Here is a 21396-nt window from a genome sequence, read left to right on the forward strand (position 1 = left end):
AAAACCTTTGGGCACATCCCCCCTTTTAAAGGGAGATGCAAATTTTTATGTTCAATGATCCTTTAGCTTTTCAAAGTACTTTACAGGCATTTTGATAGAAAATGTGTATTCCTCTAGTTGAACAAAATACTTGTTCAATGTCTACTATATGCTGGGACACAAGAGTTAATAACAAAGCAGAGTTGCTGTGCAAGCGGCTCATCATTAACAACACAGGATGTTGAATGTTATGAGGGAACAAAAGAAGGGACATGGTGAGTCTACAGACAAGAATCCAGAGGCTGCTTCCCTGTGGGATCTTCTGGCCTGGAGCAGAGAAGCAACCCAGGCATTCTGTGGATACAAGTTGCAGGGCATCTCAGTAGCGCCCACCATCCTCCTCTCCTGTGTTGCTTCCTCTGCTGCTTCCCCTCCACAGACCTACCTTGGCAGCCATCACTGCAGTCACTTCAGAGCTGCACTCATATCCTGGGGACTTCAGCTGGCTTATGACCAAGCAGATGGGCAGCTGCTTTATGGTGGCCTTGTATTCTCAGACCTTTGAGTGTTCTCCCGGGGAAGAATCTATCCCCTAGACACCTCCCTCAGCTTATGTAATCCTGGAGAGGGCAGGTTTCATGCTTGCATCCTACACTACGGGCAATCTAGGAAAGAAGCTGAAGTTGTAAGCAGAAAGAGTAGAGAGCAGCCTAATTGGTGCAAGCTGTAACCAAAATGATAATAATATAAAGTGTGAGGCATGATAGACACATAGAGGAAGAGCCGACAATTTAACCTCTGGCTTTGAATTTTTCTGGCAAGTAGTTTTTCTGCTAGTCTCTACTACACTGTTCTGTTCCGGCTTAGGCAAAATGAACTTCCAGTACCCTACATAATTTCTTTCATTGTTATCATTGCACATGTCAATATAAAATTGTGCATTCTAACAATGTTCAACTGTATCAATGTCTCTCTATTCTGTTGTCTCGAGCTTATCTAAAAGATGGCGTAAAACTTCTGAAGACTAGGGCGTAATGGTACCCACCTGTGATCTCAGCACTGGGGAGGTGGGCCAGGATCATCAGGAGACTAATGCCATTGTTGCTATGCAGTGAGTTTGAAGCCAGTGTGAGCTACGTGAGACTATATTCTTCAAAAACTAAAGTGGGGATGGGAGACCTCGAAGGAATTACATACGAATTTCATCAAGTAAAAGCCCTCTCACCTCTCTCTCTCTCTCTCTCTCTCTCTCTCTCTCTCTCTCTCTCTCTCTCTCTCTCTGTGTGTGTGTGTGTGTGTGTGTGTGTGTGTGTGTGTGTGTGTGCACATGCGTATGTGCACATGCACATGCGCACGTGCACTTTGTGTTGCTAGAGAGGATTGCAAAAGGAAAGTCTAAGAGAAAAAAAATGTTCAAAGTCCAAAATGTTTGCTTTTAATTGTTTTAGTTTTTGAACTGAGCTTTAGGGGAATATCCAAAGACTAAACACACCTACACGCACAAGCGTGCGTGCAAACACACACACACACACACACACACACACACACACACACACTGCTAAAAAATAATCAAACACCGTCCTTATCAACCTTCCCAGTGCTTAAATTCCAGACATATGCCACCATGCCAAAGTGTATTAACACTAAACTCCACAGGACCGATGGATCATGAGATGAGAAGATGCTTCAGTCATAGGCATATTAAATCTGTGCCTTTCGAAAATGGTCAAAGGAACATTTCAAACTGCTTTCTTTGGGGAGCACTTATTGAAGATCCTGCCTTCCTAGTCACAGATGGACTCACTTAGCTTCCTTCCTCTACGTTCATTCAGTTCCTGTCTGGAAGGTGGGAGGAGTTATTTTTATATATGTGAAAAGGGAGGAGGGAGGCCTCCACAGCTTGCCATCTAATTGCATGCAGAATTCTGGCACCTTTTGCTTGGCCCTTGGCTGCTTCCCCACATGGTGTCTGGTACTAGAGACATAAAATTATGAATAAACCAATAATTGGCCCAGTTTCCATAGTGCGGGACACATGTTTTTCATGAACGTTAAAATTCAGGTTTGGTTTTTTTTTGTTTTTGTTTTTTTGTTTTTGTTTTTTTAATCTGAGGAAGAGTTAAGCCTGGGTTCTGACACTACTTTCCACTTGTCTTCCTTTGGCAGAGTGAGTGTATATTTCTGTCACAGAGACGCATTAACTCCTGTTTTGTTTTGTTTTTTAATGTTCTGCAAACCTAACTCCTCTTTAAAAAAAAAAAAAAAAGAATCCCCTGCTGTCTTTATCATGCATTTGTATGGATTCCAACTGATAATTCTAGCTGGCTCATATTTTCAGTCATTTTCTGTGTTGTCTATTTTGGGGTTATGCTAAAAAGTCAGCTGTCAAATGCAGCCTTTCCTTGCTTTTCTTTCAGATCTTGGATGCCAATGGGCTTGTATACATTGGTGCTCAATAATATGTATATTTATAGTAACTTCCTAGAACTCTAGGATTGGTTCTCTCTATTTGAATTGGAAATCCTATACATTATCCACAGAAATCAGACATGTCAATATCTACTTTCTCACTCCTTTCTACTTTCCCCCCTGGAATAGGCTCTAGACATGCTACATCACTGCCAGCTCGGAGCATGTCAAACTTTTTTTTTTTAAGATTTATTTATTTATTATATGTAAGTACACTATAGCTGTCTCCAGACATACCAGAAGGGGGCAACAGATCCCTTTACAGATGGTTGTGAACCATCATGTGGCTGCTGGGATTTGAACTCAGGACCTTCAGAAGAGCAGTCAGTGCTCTTAGCCACTGAGCCATCTCTCCAGCCCCCATGTCAAACTTATTACTTTATCACATCAAGTTATTAAAAGCAATGACCATTTTTAACATATTTTGCCTCTGTTTGAACAATATTGACAAATATGTCTCTTAAATATATTTCTTAAATATATTCCTCTCAGAATAAATATATTCTGACACCATCCTGAGTGGACAAAAGCCTTGTAATTTTTCCATCCACAGACATTTACTTTGGAAGTTTAAGTAGAGAAACATGTAACACTTGGAGGAACTGTGGGGACTTTATTTAGGACAACTGCATAGTTGTCAGAGCTACTGATAGATCAAGCTTAACCCTACAGACAACAAAATCGGCAATAGCAGGGTGATGGCCTAGAAAGTGGCAAGACAAGGTATCAAGAGTGGTTGTCTGTTGGAATAAGCAAGCTGATGGAAGCTCATGATGCTCTTGAGCATCTCTTACTTCACAGCCTCTACATTTTGTTTAGTTCAGGGCTCCACAGCTTTTCCATTCCATGTCTTAACTGTACCTCTCATTCTCCAGCTGCCTTTTCTTTAAGTCTTCTAAATAGCATGCATAGAACTAAATAAATGCACACACACACACACAAAATGATGACAGAGTTTGCATCTTACAAGATGCTTAGATTCTTTAACTGTAATCTCAGGCAAGGTAGAACAAATTTAAGATTGAAGTGACACTTTTTAACAATTGATGTTTCCTGGCAACCCCTCAAATCACAGCACATTGGCATGCTTGTGCTAATTTGATTCAACTGGTGCTCCTAAACACAATCTTAAAAATAGGTAAAAGGAGACTGAGAGTGCAGTTGTTAAAAGTGCACACTGCTCAAGAGGACACTAGTTCTGTTCCCATGTGTATGTCAGGCAGCTCAATCACTTGTAGCTCCAGCTCCTAGTAAATCTAAGGACTTTGGCTTCCTCTGGTAATTGTACTTGTGTGCATATATCCATACACAGACACATAATTAAATTTTAAGTGTGTGTGTGTGTAATTTGACTGATATGGTCAATGTTATTACCTGCAACCTCCTTGAAATTATGATTCATGCTTCTTCATTTTAAGTGGTCCAGAACAGGTATACCTTGCCAAACATCTATTTGTAGAATCAAGTCAAGTTATAATCTTAAGTACCCTTTCTCATTAAAAAGTAGAGAAAAAAAACACCCTAAAACTGTTTGTTCAGGCATAATCCCAGCACTCAATGTCGGAACTTGGGAGTTTGAGGTCACACTGGGCTAGAGAGTGAGATAATTGCCTTTTTAAAAAATTGTTTGACTTACCATGATTTATAGTAACACTGACTAATGAGGCAGAGCTATAATTTCCTTTACTTTTTCTCAAAGGAAATCTGTGTGGGCTGAATGTATGTGCTGTATGTACACACATGTACTTGGGTGTGTGCCTATGTTCATGGCTGGAAGAGAGAAGGATGACTAGTTTCCTCTATTACTCTCAGTCTTACCCTTGAAGTAAAATCTCTCACTGAACTTGCTCAAGTAGGTTTCAGTTAACAAGCCCCAAAATTCTGCCCCCACAGTGCTAGGGTAGCAGATCCACACCTGGGTTTTTACCTGGCTCCTTGAATTTAAGTCTTCATGTCTGCTCAAGACATGCTTTTATATCCTCTGTGCCAGCTCCCATGACACTAGTAATTATTTTAAGATGAACTCCTTCAATTTTATTCAACATCTGTTACTCCTAAGGTGATTTTGTATAGACTCTTGATAAAATATTCCATAATATGAAATTAAAGCTAAGAACCAACAATTACTTTTAAATCACTTTAAAATATAAATTCCTAAACTTTAAATCTTATTAACCTCCATTCTTCACAATGCTTTTCCAAATTATCAATTTTAATCTTTTTTTCTAATAACTGGTTTTCAGATAGCTTTAAAATTTCTTAAAAACATGAGAGTATCTAATTTGGCTTTTATTGATATTCAGCAATGGCTCTTTTACTCCCACCCTCCTCTGTACACCTTTCTCTCCCTCTCCTGCTTCTCCTTCATCTGTTTTTTTTTTTTTTTGACAAATTGCTGTGTGTGTGTGTGTGTGTGTGTGTGTGTGTGTGTTCCTCATACCTCCCAACACAAACTTACATTCTGGTCAGAAAGAAAAGTGTATGTATCATTAAGTCCAGAGAACTATAAATAGTTCCAAGTAACTAGAGTGATACAGTAAGATACACACTTTGGGTATCAAATGCTGCTGCCAAATGTATTTCCTGAAATATACTTTCTTAGGGGATATAGCACTGTATGAAAAACTACCTGCTGTTTCTTGAAATAAACATTTTCTTTGTGTTTTCTCAGCCTACTAAACATTACTATGTACCAAAACATAAAACAGAGTAGTCTGCAATGATTCTTTTATTCTCATTCAAAAGAATTCATTTATTTTTGCTTAAAGAACATAGACTGTAAATAAAGCTTTACAACACTTCTCCGCAGCCCAGGGTTGATAAGAAAGTCTTCGTAGACATTACAGGTATCAGGCTTTTCCTAATCTTTTCCAATGGGATTAAGATAGAGAGACTTACAATAATAAGGATAACACCTATGCTGCAACTGCTAATTAATGAACAAAAATCAGTTACATGCAAGCAAAGAACAAAGAAAAAAAAAATCCCTGATCAGGAAAGTAGCCTTTACCTTGACAGAATCTAGTATTAATTCTTTGTTTTGCGGCAGATCTATATAAACCAGTGTGTCCTGGAAGCTGCTATGTAACCCAGGCTGATCTTGAATTTATGAACCATTCTGCCTAATTTTCTCAAGTGCTGAGATTAGAGATATGGGCTGCCACACTTAGAAAATTGGCTTTTTTTTCTATGTTGTAGCAAATACTTGAACAGTTTAAACATATGCAAACTAGTCATAGGTCCTTATAAGCTAGACTGTCGCCCTTTCTTAAGTACAGCTATCTAATATGATAAAATCATAACAGAGAAGCTATTCATTGAGTTCTCAAATTAACCAAGAGAAGCCAAGCCCCAAGATCAATTGGGACCCTTTAAGCTATCACATTTTTTATACTGCCTTTTCTACACTTTGTTCTTGAAACACTACAATCAGTGAAATGTTCAAAGAAACAAAAACAATTCAAGATAAGGTAACTAGAGGAAAACACAGTTTCACCAAGTCTACAGTCTAGATGATGGATTCAAAGTCTTACTTCTTCAAAAAACACTTCAGTTGTTCCTGTAGAAAAAGGATCTGTTCATACTTCTGCTTCTCCTGTAACTTGAGCTGATCTAGCACAGACTGGAAATGACTCTTGAGGGTCAGGTTTTCCAATTTTCTGAGGAGATCTTTCTGCCTCTGTGCTTTGGCCTGGATCTCTTGGAGTTTTCTCTCCTTGGAATGAATCAGCTTCTGAATTCCAAGAATTACTGAACTGCTACTTTCATTAGCTTCACACAAGCTAAACTCAATAAACTTGGCTTGTAGCTCTCTTTCCAGGTCTTCTTCAGAATCATCTTCCTCTTCTTCCTCTTCCTCCTCTTCATCCTCCTCATCCTCATCCTCTTCTTCCTTCTCCTCTTTTTCTTCTTCCTCCTCCTCATCTTTATTCTCTGGATCATCTTTGCCACTGCTGGAATCACTGAATGTGCTCTGAGGCATAGCACATGCTGATGAGGTATGATCACCTGCTTCAGGGGGCAACGGAACGTGTGAAGTGCAGGTTTGACTTGGTACTGCCTTGGTTTCATCATCAACAACGACTTCCCATCGGCTGCTGATGGCTTCAGCATCTGAGCGCAGCAGCCTCTTCACTTCCTTTTCCACATCTTTGGAATCAATGTAGGCCCTACAGCTTTCTTCGCCTTGCTTCATATCGGCGGGCTTTTTTGTTGGTTTGCGAAACCGTTTCTTTCTGACGTTCTTAAGTGGTGGAGTAATGCCATGCTTCCAGATATATTTTCCCTCTGCTTCCTTTTTGTTTCCCACTACAGTAGCACCAGCAGAGGTAGCTGGCTCTTCTGGGGACGTGTGGGGATCACCATCATCGGCGCTGCACAATAGCATCTGGGACACATCGGCTGTTTTATAAAAGGTTTTCCCATCGTGCGTTTTCAGGCTTCCAATAACACAAGGCAAATCGACAAGTTTGGCAGACAGTGAGACGCCATCTACCTGAACGACGGCACGGCGTGAATCGGGAGACAAGTCGATTTTTAGTTTCTCTCTCATGGCGGCATTTCCAGAACGGATGATCTTCCTGACCGCCGAAGCCTGTTCTGGGGGCAGCCGCAGTATGAACTGGTTCTCGAGTTCGTGAGGCGGTTCATCTCGGCTTTTGCTCATCTTGTCTCTTGGGCTTATCCGCGCCAGAGCTGAGGTGAGGCCGTGTGGCCTGGGGTCGACCTTCCTTTCCTGTGTCCTTGGGGGGGACAAAGGCTGGGCCCCGCGGGGCTCTGAGGGCTGCGGTGAGGCCGAGGCGCTTAGAGTTCAAGTCTGCCCTGCCCAGGGAGGCTCAGTCAGCGCGCTGGCCCCTGGCACCTCGTTCCTGTGTCCCGGGCCACCAGGTAGGCAGCTGGCCTCTAATGGCTTCCCCACACCTCGGCAGGCTTCGGTGGCCTCCGCTGGTAACCGCAGGGCCTCTGCACGTCACCTCGGGCCTCGCAGCCTCCTCGAGCCTCTGTTTGCCTCTACACCTCCTCGGGCCTCCCTAGTCCTCCACAGTCCTCCGCGGGCCTCGCGGCCACCCTGCACCTCAGGACACCACCTCAGGCCTCGCGGCAGTCCTGGGCCTCAGGACGCCACCTCAGGCCTCGCGGTCTCCACGTACCTCTATGTACTCCTCCACAGTTCTCTATGCGCCTCCCTGGTCCTCCTCGGTCGTTCCTGGTCCTCCTCAGTCGTCCCTAGCCCTCCTCAGTCCTCCCGAGGCCACCACAGGCGTCTGGCAGCCGCTTAACGGCCAGCGGTGAGCCTCGAGGCAGCAGACGCGCTTCTGCGTATGGACAGAAACTCACTTTGAAAAGGACCTCAGGCTCCGAGCACGCACTTCCGGTCATAGGCTTCCGGCTGAAGCACCTAAAGGCTGCTGTGTTTCCACCTAGCGGGACCTTCTGCTGCCGGGTTACTCCGGTGTTCTTTGTGTGGATTTCTTGTTTTGTTATTGGGTTTTTGGTTTTGTTTGTTTGTTTATTTTTATTTGTTTAGTTAGTTAGTTAGTTAGTTAGTTAGTTAGTTTGGTTTTTCGAGACAGGGTTTCTCTGTGTAGCCCTCGCTGTCCTGGAACTCACCTTGTAGACCAGGCTGGCCTCGAACTCAGAGATCCGCCTGCCTCTGCCTCCTGAGTGCTGGGATTAAAGGCATTTATTTGTCACTTTATACAGCAAACGCTGTGATGTATTTGATTGCCCCATGAGCTGTTAGCTTGTCGGTTGGCTGGGACTGTGTGCTGACTATCAGAATTTTCACTAAGCCCCCTCCTCACTAGCTATTATTTATTTATTCATTCATTCATTCATTTCAAGACTTTTAGACAAGGGCAGGAAGCTATATGGGCTCAGTGCTAGATAGAGATGTCCCAATCTAAACAGTAGCCGGTTATTCCAAAGGTCACAAATATGGGGAGGGGAGTAGGGATCTTTCTTAAACAACTACTTCATCATGGTATAAGTCGTAAATGCCAACCCAAAAAAAAAAAATTAACATTGGGAGCTGTTAGCTGGAAACTATAAGAATGGCACAATGACTCTTTACCCCTAAACAGCCCAGTGATAGATCACAGAAACCAGAATACAGAATTCTCTTTTCATCATCAAAGAACAACTACTTACTTCTGGAAAATAAAAATATTTTACCTCTGGTAAATACTATTTCCCAACCTATAGCCTCTAATTGTTTCTATGCAGGCCTTTATAGAGAAAAAGAACTGAGGGAGATCTAGTGAGAGCATGAGTCTATAATCCAGTGGGGTTTATTATTGTTGTTTCCCTGGAGAACGAGGACAACCTACAAATAGCATGGCTTTTTATTTCACTTTTCATATATCTCGACTTTTAAATTTTTTACCTTTTTAAGGACAAGTACCTGTTATTCACAAATGCATTAAATACGTGCCGCTGCTAAGTGGATTTTTGAATACCCTTAATTTCTCTCCTCCCATTACCTAGAAGTAAAAAGCAGTATGGCAGTCATTTATTTTGTTCACTCACCCACGTAGCAGTGGATAATGTTTTTGAATTATTTTGAAGGCTGACTATAGCACTGTTCTTGGTGAGCTGCTCTGAATAAACTGTGATCATTGGTCAGTACTTAGCTATGAGTTCTATAAAGCACAAAAATAAATCAAGAAGCTGAAGTTAATACAATAGAACATCTGTAATCTGTAATTTAAAAAAAAACTCAATTTTATTATTTAGTTGGTATAACTCAAGCATCACAACTGGGAAGATGGGAATAAATTATTTTGAAGGGAAATGGAGAGAAGAGAGGCTCTCATAGTCCGAATTAGCCTCAAAGGAAACACGTGGTCGCTGAGGCTAATCTCTCATGTGCTGAGACTCCAAGTGTGCCCTACCACATACAATCCCATCATTTGCTAATTAAGCATTATTAGAAATGGAAATTACTCTGATAATTCCAAAGCTTTTGGTTATATAGTCATATTTTTTTAAGTATTTTATTCTCTAATACTGTGATGATATATATAAAATACACACACACACACACACACACACACACACACACACATGCACACACGCACACATTATTCCAACAGAAAGCTGAGGCAAACGTAATAATGTAATCAAAGGAAGGGGCCAAGGTCCAACCCCCATCAAGCAGCAGAACCTGGTAACTTTGGTCACTTGGTTATATCTTTGAAATCAAGGATATAAACAAAGGAGTTGTGGAATCTCCCTCTGTGGCTAAGGAAAGCAGCTGAAGTCAGGCATGTGTCAGGGGGTTCCTGCATGGAGGTCCAGAGAGGTTATTGTGTGAATCTATGAAGGTGAGAACTGGATTGTGTTGGAGACCTCAAGATTTTAGAGATCCCAGAACCGTGGGATGCCTGCCAAGGAAAGCTGCAGACAGGGAGTAGAAACAGTTCAAGAAAGAGAAGTTTAAAGATCACATTTACATCAAACACGGTGATGTAGAACATGGTGTTTGGAATTTGTCCTACTGCTTTTCAATCTGGCCCAGTATTTCCTTATATGGTCCCCATCTTGCCATTTCAGAATGGCAATATATATTCTTTACCATTGGATGTTGGAAGTATGTGACCTGCATTTTGATTTTGCTCCAGCACCTACCTACTTGCCACCATGCTTCCTGCCAGAACTACAGTGAACTAAATCCTCTAAAACTGTAAGCCTGCCACCAGTTAAATGCTTTCTCCCATATAAGAGTTGTCTTGGCCACTGTGTCTCAGCAACAGAACAGTGACCAAGATACATAGTTTTATGTAACAACATATTAATATTGTATGCAGATGTAAAATTTACTCAAAAAGAAAATTCTACAACACCAAATGAGAATAGACATACACAACATTGCTACTGATCTTTCTCTACTTTAGTGAATCATGTTGAGTGTTCATTGCCATTCTGTCCTCAGTCCAATTCTTGCCTTTGAGACAGATGTATTTGATGCTTTAATATCTATTGTTTTCTGATGCTGACTATTATAGTAATAGACCTGTTTAAATTTCATTTTTTTCCCAAGGAATGCTATTTTCTTATTTGCATATACATCTTAGCAGAGGTCATTTTCTTGGTACTTACTCACTTCATGTTTGTTTATAAATATTTGTCTGCCACTGTATGATAGTAAGTTTTATCGTTTGTAATAAAGCTGTAGATAAGAAGCTTCAGGAAACATTCGTGCTAGAGATAAAGTGTGTTGAGTTAAAAAGTGACTAAGTGGAAAACTATTTTTACCACAGGCAATACCACCCACCCAGTCCGCCTTGAGAGGAGGATTTCACACGGTAAAAAAAATAGAGATAATTCAGGAAAGAGCATCCTTCTAAATTAGTTGTAATTTCACGTTCAATGCAATGTGATAAAGAAACAGGGATGAGCCAGCTAAAATCTATGTATGCATCTGTCAAGCAGTTATAAAACTGCCTCAGCGATAACACATAGATTCACATTATTCACCGCGTGAAGGCAGAGCTTGTGCACTTTTGCTGATATTTCAAACAAATGTTGGTAGTTTAATGAATAGGTGATGTATTTTTCTTTTTGAGAGAGAGAGAGAGAGAGATGAATACTCAAGTGTATGCATGCTGATGCCAGAGGAAAAATTAGGGTGTCTTCCTCTATCACTTTCTGCCTTGTTTTTCCTGTTTACATTTGTTTATTTAACGTGTGTGTGTGTGTGTGTGTGTGTGTGTGTGTGTGCATGTGTGCACAAACATGTGTATGCCTGAGTGTGCCATGAATGCATACAGAAGTCAGAGGATACCTTATGGAACTTGGTTTGCTCTTTCTACTATGTGGGTCCCAGGGATCATAGACTCAGATCAACAGGCTACCAACTGAGCTTTGTCACCTATCTGCCACCATTATATATATATAATATTTTGGGACTATAATTGCATTATTTCCAATTCCCTGTTCCTTTTCTCCCTCAAACCCCACCATATGCCACTATGCTTGTTCTCTTTCAAATTCATGCTATCTCTCTTTTTAAATTGTTGTTGTTGCTGTTCCTTAACATATAAATGCAACCCGTTCTGTCCATATAATGCTGCTTGGATATATGTGCTTTCAGAGCTGACCATTTGGTACTAGATGACCAGTTGGTATTAGATGACCAGTTGGTATGCTCCTCTCTGGGGAAGACTATTTGTCCCAGACTTGGAATGCCTTAGTTACCTGTAGTTAGTTGTTGAGGGTTAAGATCTCATGAGCTTTTCTCTTCTGATATTAGCATGTCTATTGGTATCACCCTCGTTCAGTCACGCTTAGGCAGACATGTTGATGAGACTTCTTGAGTGTAGTTTCTGACATTTCTGGGAGACACAATCTCACACAATAACCCTAATGATACAGAAGTGGCACACATAACTTGGTGGTAACCAACAACTCTCTGGTTGGACTTAGCCTACCCAACAAGAGGGAAAGCATGCCTGATACCAAAAATTTAGTCAACCACCCAGGACTAGTAGAATCATGGATCTTGGAAGAGAACATACTACTGCCACTTTACTAACCAGTTGTAATCCTTGTACCAACAAGCAAGTGTAGTTCTCACCCCTCATCAAGGGAACTTCTCTTTGCAACAAAAAGTGACCATTACAGAAAACCACAGCCAATCAAAATGCAGAATTGTGAAGTCCACTCCCAACTGATACATCTGCAACAAAATTCCTGCACCAACAACACAGAGATCACTGCAGAAGAGGGGGAAGAAAGAGTGCAAGAGCCAAAGGAAGATAGAGTTCACCTGAGATTGTGCTGCCTTATTTTGGGGGACAGGCTCTTTCAAGACCTGGAAGCGCTAGGTTTTTGGTGAGGCTGGGTAACCAATAAGTTCCTAAGATCTGCCCGTCTTTGCCCCTGACCCCTAAAGCTAGGGTTTACATGAATATTCAGCCACGCCTAGCTTTTTACATAGATGCTGGGGATTTGAACTCAGGTCTTTGTGTTTACAGATGAAGTGCTCTTAGCCACTGTGCCATATCCCCAGTGGATGAGTTTTTAAGTATTTTTAATATTTTATTCTTTGATAATTTCATACATAGAAACAATGTATTTTGATCATTCTTACCCTACACCCCCAACATCATCTGTACTTCTCTGTAGTACCCTTTAAACTTCAATATATAAAGCCATAATACATACACAAACACAGACACAGACACACAGACACACAGACACACAGACAGACACAGACACAGACACAGACAGACACAAACAGACACAGACACAGACACAGACGACACAGACACAGACACAGACACAGACACAGACACAGACACAGACACAGACACAGACACAGACACAGACACAGACACAGACACAGACACAGACACAGACACAGACACAGACACAGGACAAACCCTAACAGCCACCAACTGTCAATAACTCCTCCTTGATGGGTAAAGACTCCTGTGCCTCTCCCCATACATGTTTGAATGTTGACTGCCTGGATCTTGTATAGACAACTACAGTTCTGAAGAGCCAAATAACCATACTTCCGCTTCCATGAAAATAATTTCAATTGGAATTAAACCTGAACATTTAATACATTTGGTTATTCACATTTAATAGACCATTTATCCTACTAAAAATTCTAAGTTCCCTTTAGAGTTTCACTTTTCATGATGCCCAACCTCAAGGAGTTCCATATGTGTACTTACCTCATACTCCTTGTGAAGACAGAAGACTGAATTCTAAGTTTTAGGCACACTTTGTATATGAAATTCTACACAGTAGTATTACTCATATTTCTTCTATAAGTTTCTTGCATTGGATTTCTTGAATATTTGGGTGTACGGTTTTCATCTCAGACATTTCAGCGTGTTCTTTTTTGAGACAGCACCTTGAGTATCCCAGGCTGGCCTTCAATCCACCATGTAGCAGAGGCCCATCTTAAACTCCTGATTTTCATGTCTCTGCTTCCCCAATGCTAGAATTTCAGACATTTACCAAGCCCAGTTTATGTGATAGTGGCATGGAATTTAGGAATTTCTGCACGTATTCTCTAGCCAAAAATTTGGGAGTTTTGACCCATTATTTCTTTAAATGTTTTTGTGCCTTTGACTTCAAACATTGCAAGTTATTAGACTGTCTGCAGTAATTCTACATCTAGCTAAGTCCCTGTTCATCTTTTCTTAAGACATTATCCACTGTGTGTTTCATTGTTCATTCTATCACCTCTTAAATCTTACTCATCCACTCTTCTGAAATGTTTACTCTACTGTTAACCTCACCAACTATTTTTTAACCCAGGCACTGTATTTTTTACCTGAAGAAGCAATACCTGGGTCATTTTAAGTATCTTCTATTTCTCTTTACAATGTTCTTGCTTTCAATTCCTTTAAACTGAACAAATATAAGTGTGATAATTGTTTCAACACTCTTGTCTACTAATTTAATCATGTCATTTCTGCATCTTTTTGACAACTCTTCCCACTTATAGAATATATAGTGGTTTCCTGATTCTTGAAGACCTTACAAATATTATTGGACTTCTAACATTGAGAATTTTACCACATTTGGTTTGGGTTATGTGCTAATTGGGTTTCATTGTTGTGAAGAGACACCATGACCAAAGCAACTCTTATAAAGGACAACATTTAATTGGGGCTAGCTTACAGGTTCAGAAGTTAAGTCCATTATATTCTTAGCAAGAAGAATGGTAGTGTCCAGGTGGGCATGGTACTGGAGATGCTGAGAGTTCTACATCTTGTTCTGAAGGCAAACAGGGGAAGACTGGTTCCCACCAGACTGGTTAAGAGGAAGGTCTAAAAGCCTACCCCAATAGTGACATACTTCCTCCAACAAGGCCACACCTACTCCAACAAGACCACACCTCCTGATAGTGCCACTCCCTAGGTCAAGCATATTCAAACCACCACAGGTTATTTTTTTATTCTTTTACATATTTTGAATTGTCTCAAAATTTATTAATTCCCCCACATAGCTAAGTTATTTAAAACCAGCTTAGCTCTTCAGAGGCTCTCATTTTTCTTTGTTGGGAGAACCAGACCAGAGTTCATTTTTAAGCCAGGGAACTAGATGGGAATCAGTCAACAGGGGAAGCATCATTAGGTATAGGTAAGTAGGGCACAGGTAAAATGAGAGTAGAAAGGGGAATGCTGAAGGCACAGAGGGTTAAAGAGTGAATGGGGTATGGAGAGGAAGGAGTGAGAAAGGGAAGTTTAAACCAACAAGTGGAGAATAAAAAGGCCATTCAAAGCTACCATGCTGTAACAATAAAAAACAATACATCAGCGTTTGAAGGGAGATTCCCTGCATGGCTAGGATCATGCTGTTCCTACTAGCAATGAGATACAGAACAGAACAGAACAGAACAGAACAGAACAGAACAGAACAGAACAGAGCAGAGCAGAGCAGAGCAGAGCAGAGCAGAACAGAACAGAACAGAACAGAACAGAACAGAACAGAACAGAACAGAACAGAACAGAGCATCCCACTGTTATATATGGAATACCTCCATAGAAGTTGCCTATCATGAAGGTACCAAAGGTTCCCCAGATACTGTTTTTCTTTCCATTTGGTTGTCTACTAGTGCTAATGACAAGACACTGTTACTAAAGATTCCACACACTTTGGTTGCAAGATATTGAGAAATCTATCTGGAACTGGGCTGCAATCTTCCTCCCTGCTCAGCACCTTTAGCATGAGAGAAGGTGCTGTGTAGGTTGCTGGAAAGGGAAGCATATCAATGGTTTGACCAAGCTGTCAACTTCATAAACCACAACACCAACTGCCAAGAAAGCTATGTCCACATGTGCAACTGTAGCATGACTGTTTCGGGGGATAACTAAATCGTGCTCAGGTTAGATGTGAGGCCAACTGGACATGAGGTTACACATGCCTGGGACTGGAGACCCAGTGAAAAACCCATGCCCAGGTCATTCATGAGCCTTGGGAGAGAAGAGATAACAGATGTGTAGCTAAATAAACACATTGTCAAACTGACTTCAAAATACCTATATATGTATATCTGGACAAATACTACTTGCAACTCTAATCAGAGGATCCCCATTTTGCAGTGAATGGTAGTAGATACAGGGACGTTAGCAGCCTAAGATACTGAGAGTAAGGAACCATTGAGAGTTTAGCCATAGGCAAGACATTTACACTATCACCTCTAAGGATCAGAGAGCAATTAAGAAGAGGGAAGAAAAAGAATAAAAGGTCTTGAAGATAGGAAAAAACATGTGAAATGCCCTCTAGATGCAACATAATAGTTGTAATCATGAAATCTCAGAAGCTTCAGTTACTTACATTGGGGCTTCCAGAAGCTAGGCCTTGTCAGCCTTTAGTTATGGATGATGAAGGGATTCAGCGTGCTCTACTGTTATGGCTGAACTATTGGGTACTGACAGTCTCTGAGAGACTCACAACATAGTCTTCAGTTGACTACCCATTGATGATCTCACACAGCTTCAATGGATAGTTTCAATCCTGCAGTCACAAAGATGGCCCTGGTCAAAGACAGTGGGTCACGAACAAACCAAAATTCAGAATATTTGGGGGACATGTTTTTAGAAAAGAAAGGTGGGCATGGGAGGAAAGGTGATAGGAGAGGGGATAAGAGGAATAAAAATTCTAAATCTTTCTGCTCTCCTCCCCCCACCTCTCTCTCTCTCTCACACACACACACACACACACACACACACACACACTCACACTCACACACACACTCACACACACTCACACAAAAGGAAATGCATTTTGTCTTTTAGAAGGTTTTGCCAATTTAGTAGTCCAATTAAATCTAACATTTTTATACATTTAATATCAACATTTTGGATTAAATTTGTCAAGTGTCATTATTCATGAGCAAGATGGTGAACCTATGGGTTGAGGGACCAAAATACATAGTTGCTACTGCACATATTTTAAAAGTCAAGCTATACTATGTGGCAAAAGAGGTCTTAGAGTCTGCCATGGTTTCCAGCCTTGAGATTTTTACAAATCTAACTTGTAACACATTGTACCAAAGAATGTTATAAAATTGTTTCCCTAAGATTCTAAAACCTACAATTAATTTTAAACCCATATATTGATTTGAGGAAGTAAAAAGAGTAGCTAAATTTGGAGTCTGTAAAGATTGCTTAGTTGGTAAGGTGCCCACTGACACAAGCATAAGAGCCTAAAGATAGCCAATACCCATGTGAAAGCCAGGCACTGCAGTTGAACATCTTTAATCACAGCACGAGGGAACAGAGATGGGTGGATCTAAGCACCCTAGCCAAACCAATGAGCCTTGAACTTGGTGTCATACTCTGTCTCAAAAGCTATGGTGGAAACCCAAGGACAACCTCTGGAATTCAAGTGTATGAACATCTACACAGACATATGTACACACCTTCATGAACACACAAAACCAACACACACACATACAGAGGCTCACACACAAAAGCTAAATCACCATATAATTAAACTCTGGGTTGATTTCACAGCTCCAGAAAGCAGAAGATACAATTTCCCCATTGTTAAGTCTACTCCATGAAGATTATAATGAGTCTGTGGCTGGTAAAAATGAAAATATATCTGCAATAATAATGTAAACATCAAAAACTAATTTTATTCCATGTGCAGAACACTGTTAGGAAGAACATTTTTTTTTCCTTAAGCCTGAAATGATATCCTCATGATAGATCAACATATTGACCTCCTTCTCAAGCCACCAGCTGAGTTCGGAGTGAGAAAAGAAAGCGTATTTGCTTCTTGTCATTAATAGTTAATTGTTATTGCAGCCTCTCAGATGGGAGATGCAGGGTAGGGAAATTATATCCATCTTTTGTAAAAGTGCTGCAACGTTATTAAAGGTGATCACATGGCTGAAAATAAATGTCTTCCTTGGGGGAATAAAGGGAGTTGGCACATAGATTTTTCTTTCTCCCTTCTCTCAAGCACTTTATAAGTAGTCCACATGGGACAATAAAACAGTGTTAATGCTTTGCGAAGGCCCCTGTGTGCTGGAATGTTGTGCACTTGTGTGCCCCAGAAGCATGCCTTTCAGAGTGTGGCACAGGTGTCCATTATCATTTCGCACACTACTGGACTGTGACTTTCATCCACTCCATTGCTGATGGTTCATGTGCAGGGTTTTAGAACATTATTTTCCATTACTGTGTACTGGCTCCTGATCTAACCACCTCTGAGATTTTGTGGCTTCCCTAAGTAAGGGGAAAGAACAGAAGAAATTTTACCAATAAAGCTTAACTCATGGAGAGAAAAATAAAAAATGTAACTGCCTTAGGACACAGAAGAAAGATGACATTGGCAACACCCATTGAAGAGTACAACTGCTAAGAGGCTTCTGACTGGAGTGTAGACATCTGGAATCTGGTACGGCATCTTAAACAAATAAGCTGCTATAAATAACAGTCAATGTTAAATAAAACCATTGATGTTTTGGACTATTTGGAATCATGAGATCCGTACAGGGCATCAGAGGATGTTGTAGCAGTAAGGTCACTTCTGTGTCCCTGCTTACACTTGTGACCTTGAACATGCCACTGAAGGAAGAACATAATATTATTAGTCAGTGACCTAGTACATGCAAAGAACTTAGAAAATTCTAATATTGATATTAGCAACCATAAATATATGCTTATATACTTGTATACACTTTACACACACACACACATACACACAAACACACACACACACACACACACACACACACATATTGCTTTGAGTGTCTGTGAAAATGTATGAACATGTTTAAAATAGAGGTGCCCAAGACACCTGCTATGTTGGAACACATGAGCATCTACATAGACAAATGTAAGCACAAATCAATCTGTACTAAAGCTGGCACTCATTAGAGATATTTTCCAATTGCTATAGCATTGACTTTTGAGGGCTCTGGAAATCCTAACAAACAAAAAATATATTATACATGCGTACTTTGACTTATTTGCTCAGCCAGCTATGAATATTACTCATCTAAGTTTTGATTTTAAAGCTGCGTGGGCGTTTCAGATCTGGTAACATGTTTATTGTAATTCTCACATAAAATCGACACTAACCAGAACTGAAAAGTGTCCTGTTTTGTAGGCATCTGTCAGTCCATCATAATTTCCCATGGAGTTATTACTTCAGAACAGCGCCTTTCCTTGTCAGTTGGTTGAGAAACTCTGGTTGAGTCTGTCAGATGCAAGCTTCTATCACTGAGGCTGAAGACGCTCTTCTGTCTTATGTTTTCATTGACGGAAGGTTTTATTATAGTGAGTCTGTGTGCCCTTACCTTCATTGTTACTGGCCAACCATAGTGACACCATGGTGCATGCTGACTTTCTCAGATGGCTCCCTGCACCTTTGCTGATGCATGTTAACCTTCAGGGTTGGAATCGGTTAAATTAAATCCTAGTTGATGCTGATAAGGTGGTGCAGCTGTGGGATTGATTGCCACGATGTGTTCAGTTAAGTTTTGTTTTTCTTCCCTATGATATCTTAGAAATAATTGTCTGAGGTCCTTTGTCTCCCTGTGAAAGACAGACGCATAATTATGCTCTTTTCTTAAGAGAAAAGAAACAGTCACGGCACTGAGATTCCCATTACCCTTCAGATACACGTCTCACCCAGGTATGCTCTCTCTTATGCTCTCTCTCTCTTCCCACAAAGCTATCTCTGCTCCCAGCACCTTTATCAGAGAAGTATTTTAGCAGTGGGTGTTTCTAGGCAACCTCAGTTCTTGGTATAAATTATTTATTATACATAAAAACAGCATTGTTCGTTAATTCAACATTGGAGAAAAATGTCATTTCAGAATTGATTCTAAGGTAATTGTTTAAAAGTTAGACGGCCATTCAATAAAAAGTTAACGTAAGCTAATCTTTGCCATTCAGTTTGGCATAGACATAGACACTAAAGGAAAAGGTTTCTCTGAGAGTGATAGTGTTCAATTTTTTTTTAAAGATTTATTTATTGTATTTGTAGGAGTGTTTTTGCCTGCATGTTGATGCCTAGCGTCAGAGACAGGCATCAGATCCTGTGGGTCTAGAGTTACTGATGGTTATAAGCAACTGTGGGGAACTTACCCTGGGTCTCTGCAAGAACAGCAAGTGCTCTTAACATCTGAGCTCTCTCCAGTCCCTGATGTTTACATTCCAAATAACAAAATGTTATTGAGATTTCTACTCAGTATTAGAAATATATCAGGCAGTCCCACCAGTAGACACTGAATAAAAGTCTCCTGCAGACCAAATTGTAATAACTGAATGTAGTGTGAGTCACCCCACCCAACCACCAGACTTGCTTTCTTCTTTTCAAGGAAGTTTGTATTGGCACACAGCTTCTAAAAATAACTTCAGGGTAGACCTTCATGGTGGACAACCATTACCTGAATAAATTTATAGGGGAAAAGTCCAAATTTGCAAAGATAAATAGTGAGGCTTGATGATGTCACTGGAAAAGTACAGCTGTATTTATCTGGTTATTACATGGTTGCTTATCTTTTCTTTGTGTACTATCTTACAAAAACAGACTACAAAGGTGTTGTCTGTTCCCAAAGTTCATCTACAGAAGGTGAAAAATTAGGTCAGTAACATTCAGAGTTCAGAGTTGTCCAAGATTAGGCAAAATATCAACAACAAAAATCCTTCAGAAGATTTTATAGAGTGTCTTTAGAGAAAATGAAATGTTAAATAGTTCACTTAGCTGTGGTGTTCAGTTTTTCCCTATCCCTCTAAGATGAACTGGTTATAATAATAGATGAAATTATGCTCTGCCGATGCATGTATCATCTACTGTTGAGTTGAGTTGAAGGCTTCAGTACGCAGATGATGCTCTCTGAAACTTTTCATAAAGGAATTTAAAATCTACTGAATAAAAGTTCATTATCTAGTGTTTAAGATGCACAACTATATTATATAAGGGAGGAGACATGTTAATCAAAGGATATCGTTCTGCCGAGATAGAAGAAATGGTTTGAGAGATCTGTTGTACAACACAGTGACTGTACTTGAAAGCAATGTATAAAGTGGGCAGGATGATCATATCCATTAAAAAATACACTCCATAACAAAAGACAGAAAATTAAAGTAACAGAGGCCACGCAATAATGCTTAGTTTACGTATAAGAAATCTGCAAATGTACCATGTGATCATATCCAGCTGTACAGGCAGGTTGTAAAAGCAAGTTTTTAGTTTTCAATACAACTTTCTATTCTATTAAGTTTTATTTCCTTAACTACTAAATATTAAAACAAACTAAGAGAACTTTTCTCTTTTCTTTTTTTTTTTTTTTGAGATCAATTAATTTATTTTTGTCCATTTTTTATTAGGTATTTAGCTCATTTACATTTCCAATGCTATACCAAAAGTCCCCCATACCCACCCACCCCCACTCCCCTACCCACCCACTCCACTGTTTTGGCCCTGGCATTCCCCTGTACTGGGGCATATAAAGTTTGCAAGTCCAATGGGCCTCTCTTTCAAGTGATGGCCTATTAGGCCATCTTTTGATACATATGCAGCTAGAGACAAGAGCTCCGGGGTACTGGTTAGTTCATATTGTTGTTCCACCTATAGGGTTGCAGTTCCCTTTAGTTCCTTGGGTGCTTTCTCTAGCTCCTCCATTGGGGGCCCTGTGATCCATTCAATAGCTGACTGTGAGCATCCACTTCTGTGTTTGCTAGGCCCTGGCATAGTCTCACAAGAGACAGCTATATCTGGGTCCTTTCAGCAAAATCTTGCTAGTGTATGCAATGGTGTCAGTGTTTGGAAGCTGATCATGGGATGGATCTCTGGATATGGCAATCACTAGATGGTCCATCCTTTCGTCACACTTCCAAATTTTGTCTCTGTAACTCCTTCCATGGGTGTTTTGTTTCCTATTCTAAGAAGGGGCAAAGTGTTCACACTTTGGTCTTCGTTCTCTTGAGTTTAATATGTTTAGCAAATTCTATCTTATAT

General features: G+C 40.4%; 2 protein-coding genes across 3 annotated transcripts in view; one reads left to right on the forward strand and one right to left on the reverse strand.

The window, feature by feature from the left end:
- Positions 1-21396, forward strand: part of Ptprr (protein tyrosine phosphatase, receptor type, R) — a 256745-nt gene that overhangs the window by 88318 nt on the left and 147031 nt on the right. The gene's annotated exons all lie outside the window — the stretch shown is intronic.
- On the reverse strand, positions 5159-7412 carry Taf7l2. Its single transcript, NM_001161855.1, has one exon. It carries the CDS (start codon positions 7112-7114, stop codon positions 5978-5980), a length of 1137 nt encoding a protein of 378 aa, NP_001155327.1. The 5' UTR covers positions 7115-7412; the 3' UTR covers positions 5159-5977.

The sequence above is a fragment of the Mus musculus genome, chromosome 10 (assembly GCF_000001635.26).
Source record: "Mus musculus strain C57BL/6J chromosome 10, GRCm38.p6 C57BL/6J".
In the NCBI taxonomy this organism is placed as follows: domain Eukaryota; kingdom Metazoa; phylum Chordata; class Mammalia; order Rodentia; family Muridae; genus Mus; species Mus musculus.

Bases quoted from the DNA above. Each gene is read 5' to 3' on its own strand.
- Taf7l2 (NM_001161855.1), bottom strand. From the start codon at position 7,114: ATGAGCAAAAGCCGAGATGAACCGCCTCACGAACTCGAGAACCAGTTC.